Genomic DNA, 11,127 nt, shown 5'->3' on the forward strand with positions numbered 1-11,127 from the left:
AGCCCATGAGTCAGTTTTCCTTAAATCAATGTGGCTTGTATGTAACTATGTTATTGGCTGATGAGAGTGAACAAATCCGTCTTTACAGCCCTGCTCAGTGGCTTGGTAATGATAACCTGTCTCAGAAGTGACCTTGTAATATGATTAATGTAATTGAAAAGCATATATGGAAAAAGGGAATGTTCTTTTTTTTCCAGGTAGAAAACGTATTAATTGAATAGGTAGGGAAAGCTGCAGGAGAAAAACAGGGTGAATTGCCAGCAGATCTCTGAGATGAAAACTGCGGTTTGACAACAGGAGATACCTTCAATCCTCAAATTCTTCCATGAATCTGAAACAGTGCTGAAAGACATGAAACATGAAGAGTTTTGTGTGTGTGTAGGGCAGGGGAGAAACTGTATGGAGGTCAGTAAGTTCAAGGGCAGTTGTGTAGAAGGATGAGGCGGGAAATATTTCTCTTAAAATGATACTTAAGCATGTTAGTAGGATTGTGTGCCTATGTAATTAGCAGAAATAATTGTTATTCTGTTACTGCTTGAAGGAACTAACTGCTGTACCTGTCTGGATGCACAAATACCTGGTCACATGAGCGTCCACTCTATCTCTACGTGAAAATGCTAATATCTAATACTTTCAGGTGTTGTTAGCATTTAAAAACCATGCAAATTAGATGGTCAGACTAAACCAACAAAGTAAAATTCATTTTCATAGCTACCTTTGCTGGAGTCCTTCTTGTGAGCTAAATGGTCTGGACTCCCAGGATCCTTTTTAGGGGAAGAGCGGGCTGCCTTGTACTGTTTGTCGAGATGGAAGAATTGCATGCTAAGAAATAGCCCCCTGTCCATGTCTTTTTCTTCCCTGATTCCTGTTGTTGACATGGGGTGCTGAGATTTCTGTCTATGGATTTACTTTGGGACTAGATTACTGATGGCCCAGAAAAATTCTCTGCTGTCCTTGCAGCCTAACCTCCCCCAGATGCCCACAGGGCCAGTGTACCCTGTTGTCCTGAGGAATGCGTGGAAGCCCTTGTTTAATGGTACATGAGTAGTTCCCTCTGGACCTTTCAGTCTTTTACCCTCACATCTACACCATGTGCTATTGTTGCTTTTTTTCCTAAGCAGTAGCTTGTTCTGGAAGGTGAATGTTCTGCCTGAGTTTTTCTGCTCTGCTTGGAGCAGCAACAAGAGATTTGTTACAAAACAGTTTCATTATCGTGGGTTATTTTCAGTGTTATCTGTCATTTACTTGAACTTAATCAACTGATCTGTTTTGCATCCTAATGCAGAATGGGTGCAGCAGACAACATTTATAAAGGCCGAAGTACCTTTATGGAAGAACTGAGAGATACTGCTGAGATAATAAGAAAAGCAACTCCAAGATCACTAGTAATTTTGGATGAATTGGGAAGAGGAACTAGCACACACGACGGAATCGCTATTGCTTATGCTACACTTGAACATTTTATTAGAGATGTAAGTGTTCAATCTGACACATGCTTTGTGAATTCTTTTTTCACCCTGCACTGTGGTATGCTTTGACATGGTGTGTATTTCCTTGTAGAAATGCATCATGTCTAAACTCAGAGCAAAGAAATATGGATAAAGGATACCAGCTCTGTGTTGCTGTGTTTAAAAAAATAATTAGAGTCAAACCTTCTTATGTGTTTATTTCGTTGTTGTAGGTGGAATCACTGACACTGTTTGTCACTCACTATCCCTCAGTTTGTGACCTAGAGAAAGTATATCCAGAAAAAGTTGGTAATTACCACATGGCTTTCCTGGTGAACGAGGAGGAAAGTGCTGAACAAAAAGGTACAGTATAAATCCATCTGGGATTCTGGCAGTATGGCCATAGCCAGAAATTGTAAAATTGTGATGGTAATTTAAACCTTGACGTGAAAGTGATAAATCCAGACTTACTAGAGTATCAGCCTATACGCACATTTTCGGGAGGGGGGCTTGAAAGCTGAACAACCATTTCTGTTTAGTTTAAGGATAACCGAGCTCAGATAAAAGATTCACTCACTCCAGTTTCCAGCTTTTCAGCGTAGCCAAATATGAAGGATGAGGGAGGAGGGATTAGGAATCAAACGTATGGCAACTCTTCCTCTAAAAGATCTCACTGTCTGCGAACATTTGCTGCTTAGGAGGCTTCAAAAGCTAGATGTGTTTTCTGGTTTTTAGTATCTTCAATGGATTTCATTTCGATGAGGTTTCTAGTTCCCCTGAGTATCATTGTGTACTTTTAGCACCTTCATCCTACTCAGTCAAGGACCTCCAAAATTTAGCACTGTGTTGTGTGAAGAACCTCTTCCTCTTGTTCGTTTTGAAACTCTTTTGAAATAACTTGTAGCTTCAATTGGTGATCCCAGTTCTTGAATAAGAAGACGCAGAAGAATAGTCTCTGTTCATCCTTTCCATGCCATGCGTAGTTTTGTAGCTTGCTTTTCATAATTCCTTCAGTTCTCATCTTACCATGCAGAAGAGTTTCAGCATTTCTTCTTCTTGTCACTGTTGCTCTGAATTAGTATTTTCAGTAAAGTTTATCAGCTTACTGCTTAGCTCTTTTTCTTGTTTGATAATGGCTATGTTGAGCAGCTCTTAACTGCAGTGATGATCACCCTTCATGGTGAGGACTGTTACCGTCTGTTTCCTATCTTTTAACCAATTATTTACAAATGCAAAGGCCTTCCTTTTAGATTATAGCTGCTTAGTTTCCAAAGAGCATGTGATGCAGGATCTTGTCAAAAGCCTTTTGAAAATCCACATAGGGTTTATCCACTGGATCTCTCTTACTCACATGGCTTCCAAACTTAAACCACATTTTTGATGTAGGATTTCCTTCCATACAATCTGTTTTGATTTTTTTTTTCTTGATGTATCTGGTTTAATCATGTGCTTGACAATTCTTACTCTGGTTTTCCCACTTTGCCTAATAATTGCCTGTTCCCTACGTCATTTTTGGATTTTTTTTTTTTTAAGAATTGTTGTGAAGTTTGCCATTTACCTTCTACCTAATTTGTTCTTGATATTGTATTATCTGCTTACATTGTAAACTAATAGAGACAAGGCACTTCAGTATTTGCCACTGAATAATGTGTTTAAATAAATAATCTATCACTTTAAAAATGTTTTTTAGACAGTTAGTTAAAAAAATGTTTGGCTAGAGGGAGACTTCATCTTTTGTATTGTGTTTCATATTGGACACACAGATCCCAGAAACATGTTATCCTTGAGCGCAGATAGTTCAAAGTAGTGTTGTGTTTAGGTGAGCACTATGGAACAACGCATGTTTCCAGTTATGAGCATCGCTCTCCTGAGCATCACCATGTCCTTTTCTCACAGAGTTCATTAATTGAACTGTTGATCTCTGGTACTCTCAGGCAACTGAGATGTTATCGGTATTCAATAGTTACTGTTCCTTAACTATTGTGTCCATGAAACTCTATACTTGGTGTTTCCGTGTCCTGCATCAGCATTTCTGCTTTGACTGTTAGTTGACCTAAACCTTCGGGCCATATGTTGCCTTCACTGTTTTTCTACAGAAAGCACAGCAGGTGTAGTGCCACAGCCTGCGAGCAACAACACATCTGTTTCTTGCTCCACCTATATCTTCAGCTCCTTATGACTTAACATTTTAATTGTTTTATTTTGGGTGAGTTTTATGGCATTTTTTTTCCAGTTTTTGGCTGGGATCACTCAGATCAAATCAGCTTGAGTCATCAGCATTTATGGAAATCTCCATTGTTTCCAAAACCCTACATTTTTAAGACAGAAGAACAAATAGCAGTGAATGACGCCATACTTTTTCTGCTCTTTACACAAGGCCTGGATTGTGCTGGGATGCAACAAGAATGTCTAAAGAGGAAGGGGAAGGAGTCATCAGATTTGTAATGATGGCTTTTAAATTTCCCTCTTACTGTCATGGAGTAGAAAGAATCCCTAGCAGAAGATCCACCATCCTAACCTTTGGTTTTACCTAATGTTTTCTGTGGCTCCTAAGTTCCTGGCAGGCAACGAACTTTTTGTTGTGCTGTAGTTAACAGGTTTCTTAATTGTGGGATTACTGACACTTCCTTTATTCTGTCATTGTTCAGCAACTGTGAGATACAATATCTGAGTTACAGCATTAACTAATCAATTTGACGTACAAAGACTCAAGGTTTCACGCACACACACACGAGTCTGCTTAATAAGACCCCAGGTAAGAACACAGTAAAGGGTTTTTTCAGTCTCACAGTGGGTAGGTGAAATGTTTGGTCTCAAGGAAACATTTTTCTTTCGTATTTCTTCAATAATATAAATCACACAGCAAGCATGGGACTGCAGGCTTTGCCATTTTGGTCTGCTACATTTTATTAACATAATAGAAGAGTTTTTGATTTTGGTTTTGTTTTATTAGGACCTGAAGATGAAGAGAATCCTGAATTTATCACTTTTCTTTATCAAATAACTAAAGGAGTCTCTGCAAGGAGTTATGGGCTAAATGTTGCCAAACTGGCAGATATTCCTGAAGAAATCTTGAAGAAAGCAGCTAACAAATCAAAGGAGTTAGAGACGATAGTGAATATGAAAAGGTCAGAACAATTGTGGGTTTTTTTTTTCCCCCCTAATGAAACTCAGCTATGAATCAAAGAGCATTTCACACAATGTGCATTAAAAAGAACAGTAAGAGCTGCTTCAGATATCCTCCTACCCTTCACGGAAGACACAGTGAGACAAAACTTTGAAAAACATATTTAGGAAATTATGCTATCCATTTCAATCAAAGCTTTAGATTTTATAGTTAGCTATTATGTCAGAGGTTAATTGCTGCCCTCTGAAAGAAGATCGAAATAAACTACATGCACATTGAGCTAACATTAGGAATAAACTATTTTTTATTTTCTTATGGCAAGTACTAGCATATTTATTCTTGCAGGTACGTATTTTCACTGTTTTCAGGAAGAAAAATTTGAAATACAACTCTCTTACAATGTCTACTTCTGTACTCACCAGTGATAGTGAAAATATTAATAGATTTAATTTAGAAAGTGTATTATTCACTTTGAAACTTGAAATTAGATTTGCACATGGTAGTGCAGAAGGGAATAAAGATATTCTTCTTCTGATTTAACTTAAAAATAAATATTTATAATATATTTTGATTGCATCCTGAACATACACGATTTTACTGAAAATCTGGGGATTTTAATATTTTTCTGATAACAGATTTTCATTTAGGGATATATGTACTGTATGTATTAGAATAGTTATGAAAATCCCATGTGAATCAAATGACATCATCTTTATAAAACCTGTAACATGATGTACACAATTTAGAAATATGTGCTAATATTGATTTCCACTGATTTTTTTTTGTTGTTATTATTTTCAGTGGCAATGCTATCAGCAAAATCCAAATAGCCTTTTAGGAATATAATAAATCAAGAGCTTTCTTATCTGATGGCCATAACTAATCCTGACAGAATAATTTCAAATAAGAAAATTTTAAGTACTAATTATTTTTAGGTGCAGGCAGTTATTTTGAAACTTAGCAGCGCTTATCGCTTAACACCAGTTTTTATCCCCTTTTTAAGAAAGCAAAATAAAAATGTTCTGTTGAAGATACATGACAGTTTATGGGGAAAATAATGTAGCTTATGTTAATTGGAAATAATAGTCAATAATTGACAAAAGTAAACCAACAAATTACTAGCAATATCTGAACTCTGTTGTTAGACGACACATAGGGTTCTAAAATCAACGAAAACTTGTTGTACAGAAAGGTGAGAGTATGAGCTGGGAGGTCAGAGTTACTGTATAATAAAATTAAGAAGTGAAATAATATAATAATGTGTCCCTTTAGTTTATCTTCCTTTGTTCTATGAAAACCATGCTAGCATATTACTTGGACAGGGCCCAAATAGGGTTCTGGCATGTCTCCATTGCTAAAAAGGGAGTTAATCATATCAAAACCTACGAGCAGTAAAAATAGTATGCAGTAATGTAGTTAGAAAACTGATTTACAGTGCCTGTAGGGGGGCAGAGTGAGGGCTGATTGGGCAGTCTTAATTGTGGGACGTAATTGTGTCCCATTTACCAGCTTTCGAATATGTAAGCTGCCATCTGTATTTTAGTTTTCAGTATGCAATTTGCTTGTATCCTTAACGTGAAAAAGAGGAAATACTTAATCCAAAGCTGTGATGAGTCCTTTATCCTGACTTGTCGCTGAGGCTGGAAGCACCGCACTCCCCAGTTTGCTGCAGACTGGGGCCGCTGGAGCTGCACCAGCAGCTGTGGCTGGGAGGACCTGCTGGAGCAGGGTCCCCAAACCCATCTCCTGAGGCTGCTGCTGGAGGGTTTGCTCCCTGCCCTTTTCTCTGTGGTGCCAGAGCTGGGTTGTGCATGGCCACATGGCTTGAGAAAAGGAGGCTGAGGGGAGACATTATCGCTGTCTACAACTGCCTGAAGGAGGTTGTAGCATGGAGGGTGTTGGTCACTTCTCCCAAGGAACAAGTGAAAAGATGAGAGGAAATGGCCTCAAATTGTGCCAGGGGAGGTTCAGATTGGATATTAGGAAAAAAATTCTTCACAGAAAGGGTTTTGAAGCAGAGGAACACAGGCTGCCCAGGGAAGTGGTGGGGTCACCATCCCTGCAGGTATTTAAAAGACACTTAGATGAGGTTCTTAGGGACATGGTTTATTACTAGAGTTAGGTTAGGCTATGGTTGGACTCTATGATCTTGAGGGTCTCTTCCAACTGGAATGATTCTATGATTGTAAAACAGGCCAGGTCAGGGATCTGATCCAGCTGAGAAGTCCTTCTTTCTGTAGGTGATATCACACAAGTTCAATTGCCTGGTGTTACTTGTCAAAAGGCATTACTGTCTTTTTGATAGGACAAGGGGTGATGGTTTTAAACTGAAGGAGGGAGATTCAGGCTGGACATGAGGAAGAAAAGTTTTACACTGAGGGTGGTGAGAGCCTGGCCCAGGTTGGCCAGAGAGGTGGTGGATGCCCCATCCCTGGAGACATCCCAGGCCAGGCTGGACGGGGCTCTGAGCAACCTGAGCTGGGTGAAGATGTCCCTGCTTGTGGCAGGGGTGGCACTGGATGAGCTCTGAAGGTCCCTTCCAACCCAAATTATTCTGTGATTCTGTGAGTCTACCAGAAGAAGAAAAGGGTGGGAGTGAGGAGATGGCCCTTGATTCTGGCAGCAGTTGCTAAAGGTAACCTTGAGACTGCAGCCAGCCTGCCAGACCAGCCTACCCCGTCCAAAGGTTGACCCTTTTGCCTCCTCCTTTAATGACAATGCTACATGAGGGGTCAGGTACAGGGATATCCACCACACAGCAGCTGCTAATTCATCAGGTTTGACCTTTAGCAGGTTATGCCTTCATTGTAGACCTCTTGCATGCACTTTGGAGGCAACTTCATGCATCTGTGTAAACCTGGAACTCAAGTCAGTGGAAAATAAATAAATAAACACAATAAATTTATCCGATGATTTCACAGTGCATAAATTATTGTATTGTGTAATTCTTAGTTTTTCCAGTTCTGCTATGTAGGTCATTGTAGAAATATTTTCTTTTGTATACTCCTGTTTATTTTTACTTACTGCTATGATGTGATCTAAATGTCAAAGTATTCTTCTATACCTTCTCCCCCAAAGACACATTATTAATTTTAAAAATGGGTATGGTGTTTTTGTGGTAGGAAATAAAAATTATCATGATCTTGGGAATCAAATTCAGACCTGTTCATAGCAGTATACTTGTGCTGTCACAATACCCACAGGCCAGCTGCCTTGTCTTATTTTTCAAAATCACTTTCATGTTATTTAAGAAAATTCAGTGGGTAATTCCATCCAGTCTTGACATCTTTGTCGTCAGGAATGTGTGTTAGCTCATTTTAAATGTCTTATTGTTATTTGTCACAGCTCTTATGAGTCCCTCTTAAATCACCAAATACTAAAAAGAAAGAAGAATGTGTATACTAATTTAGTTTGAAAATGCATTATCCTCTTTATGATTCTACAAGTGCAAATTTGTAGAAACTGAACACTGAATATTAAATGGTGCAAATTACAATATTATGTATTTCCTTTAATGGTTTACTCTTCCTCAGTGTTTTATTTCATCTTTTCAATGCTTCTGATATTGTAAGTTAGTTTTAAAATTAAATTGTTGACTGTCCTAGAGCTGGAATACTTATATTAGAAAATGTTGACTGATTGTTTAGAGATCACATAATACTTTGAGCTATGCAAACTACTATTTTTGACTCTGTATAAAATTTTGCAGATGACTGTAGGACTTTAAAGGTTCAATGTGCTTAATTTAAAAATGTATCCATGATTTGACTGATTGATATTTTTTTTTTTTCCCCCCCCAGAAAAAAACTGAAGTCCTTTGCTGAAGTATGGAAGATAAATGATTCTCAGGAACTACAAAAATGGAAAAGTATGTGCGAACCTGAAGATGAAAGAGAGGACAGTTTTTAATCCTCAGATCATGCTAATTAAAGATAGAAAATATTGGGGATACAAAATATAGGTCTGGACATTTACAGATTTTATCAGGGCGTAGTTCTAGGTGCATTAAGTTGACTTTTTTGCCTTTGAGAGATAAGAGATGCTGCATTGTGACATGATGCCCCACATCCACTTCCTGATTTTATGTAATTTTCTGACTCCACATTCTTTCCCTGAAGCATTTTCCACCCTTCACCTCAATTTTAAAATGTCTACTGCCATTGGATTTAATTTCTAATTATGTTCAGAAAACATGAAAAAATATCTTGGTGAGTTATTAGCTAAATCTTTTATAAATAAAATAATATCTTTTAACTTTATTGTACCTCAGTTTCTGAAGAAATACTGCTGTGTTGGGAAAATGTAGCCAAGTCTTGACTATGCTTTACTCCTGAATGAATACCATAAAGAGGTTTTTTTTGGTTTAGTATTAATGCATTTAAAATGCACTGCTTTTGTAGAGCACCCCCTAAATCTTATGTGCACAATGAATTTAAGAAACTCTGTGTTATGTGGCTGGATAGGAGAGTTTCGTTTCTACTCATGTGATTGATGTTGATGGAACCTGTAGTTTTCAAAGCAGCAGCACAAAACGTGTTGACTGTGTTTTGTTGTCTCTCTTCTTCATTCTCATATACACCTGCTTCCTTTTCAGCTTCAGCTTTTCTCCTGATCTTGGCCCTCTCTGGCAAGGTCTAGAGAAAGACTTGCTGTGAATAATGCTGGACCATAAGATGAGGTGAAGGAAGCAATTCAAACTATGCAACTGGCATCCCCAGTGCTCTGTCAAATGCGAGGTGAAGCTGGAAAAAATAAAAGAAATGTGGTTTAATTTTTTTATTTGCAGTTATCAATTCCAAATTTCACATGAGATTGTGATCTCCAAATTTGTTTTCCTTTATAAAAATAACCAGGTAAAATATGTTGATATGAAAATGGACAATTATGTTCACATACTTAAAGCCTGGAAAGAGTTTGTCATATTTAAGAAAAAGTCTTTTATTAAGTGAAAATAGGTTAAATAAAAGATATTTATTTTACTATAAGGAAAATAATAAAGTTAGGTTTTGTAATCTTTGAGTCAGCTGAACCTTTCTAATTTTTTCAGTAAATGGGAGATTTTTTTGGAAAATAATGCGTGTTAGACAAATATGAAATAACATTGTAGGTGATTGAATAAGCCTTTCCAATACAGAGAACTTTGTGCAGAAAAGGGTGTAACTGTAACTGATAAACAATTGCTAACCTTTAACGCAGATTTTTTTCCAGGTTCTTCAGGTGACAAAGTGACATTTAAACAAATAGTTTGTTTGCTACTCAAACAGCAGCAATCGATATGAGCATCTCCTTCCAGACTGTGGAGTATATTTATCTAAACTGAAGAACTGAAGAAGAAAACCAGTCTTTCAAGGTGTGGTCACATGTATGTTTATCTGTGCCACACGTTGTGAAGCACAGTGAATGTAATTCTGCTTTATCAGGGCACACAGATGCAGCGCATTGGATCTGAGAACCTCTGACCATAGTCTTCAAAGAGAATAAATGAGCCATTACTAAGTTCCCATATGTGCTAAAATGTGCTTTTATTAAGGCTGCCTTTGCCCTCAAGGGAGGATTCAGACTATGCTCTGACGAGAAAAAAAACACCTGGATGCAGTCTGAAAAAAAAAAATGAAGAAATACAATTAAGAATGGGGAAATGGACACAGTATTACTGGCCTGTTCATACTATCAAGTACAAAGCAATTACAGCAGGCTTTTCTCTTAATGTTGGCGATCATGTTGGAAATAACTTTTTATTTTAGCCATGCTCAGTTCAGTAACAGAGCTTTTCTTGCTGTCCCAATAAGGTTTCTTCAAGATATGTGAGCTAATTATTAAAACAACTGTTTTATTCACTGCTGATTGTTATAATGCCTAGCAGATATGTACAATGACTACTGGTGAATGCACTACAAGGAGATGCATACTATTATTAGACGTGTTTCCTGCTGGTTTTAGGAGACGTTTATAATGGACCACACAGCACAGTGCAGATTTGTCTGGACCTTGTTCTGCTGGGCTGGAGCAGCCACACTCGTTAGCAGAGCGATGGCTCTAGGAGGTGACGAGTTCAGAGCTCACTTGGGTACGTTTGCAGAGCGTGAGCTTAGGCGCAGTCTAGACAGGCAACCAGACAGACGTTCCTTGGCCTTTGGTAGTACAGAGTGCAAGAGGGAAATAAAGAAACAAAGACTTGCTGGAAAACAGGGAAAGGCATTAATTTTATAGGAGGGTTTTTTCATGTTTTTGCTGGGAAGTCGGGACTTCTGTGTCTGTCATAGCAGGAGTTCTAAGAAACAGAAAGATGAGAAGCTGCTCTTCTGTTTTCCTTTTTTTTTTTTTTCTTTTAAAGTCCAACACACTGAGCTTCATCTTAAAAGACAACTTGAAGTACAGTTTTGGTAGAGGAATCATCTTGGAGATGTGCTCTGTTTTTAAACCAGAGTAATAAAATTTCAGCTGTGTGCTGCATCAGCAAGTTTGATCCTGTGTACTGACAGATGTCAGGTAAAGTAAGGAGAAAGAAGAGTGACCTGTACTTAGATGTCCTTGGTTGTAGTGGGAATTCAT

At 38.0% G+C, this 11,127-nt stretch overlaps 1 protein-coding gene across 2 annotated transcripts in view; it reads left to right on the plus strand.

Moving 5' to 3' along the window:
- The window catches only part of MSH3 (mutS homolog 3), a 131,574-nt gene extending 121,101 nt beyond the window's left edge, over positions 1-10,473 (plus strand). For both annotated transcript variants that reach the window (XM_065655914.1, XM_065655915.1), the window contains exons 21-24: positions 1,286-1,472; positions 1,682-1,811; positions 4,402-4,576; positions 8,376-10,473. In XM_065655914.1, coding sequence (XP_065511986.1) covers positions 1,286-1,472; positions 1,682-1,811; positions 4,402-4,576; positions 8,376-8,484 — 601 coding nt within the window. In that variant the 3' untranslated portion in view covers positions 8,485-10,473. The remainder of the gene's footprint in view (positions 1-1,285; positions 1,473-1,681; positions 1,812-4,401; positions 4,577-8,375) is intronic.
- Positions 10,474-11,127: the final 654 nt, after the last annotated feature.

The sequence above is a fragment of the Caloenas nicobarica genome, chromosome Z, assembly GCF_036013445.1.
Source record: "Caloenas nicobarica isolate bCalNic1 chromosome Z, bCalNic1.hap1, whole genome shotgun sequence".
NCBI classification, from domain to species: domain Eukaryota; kingdom Metazoa; phylum Chordata; class Aves; order Columbiformes; family Columbidae; genus Caloenas; species Caloenas nicobarica.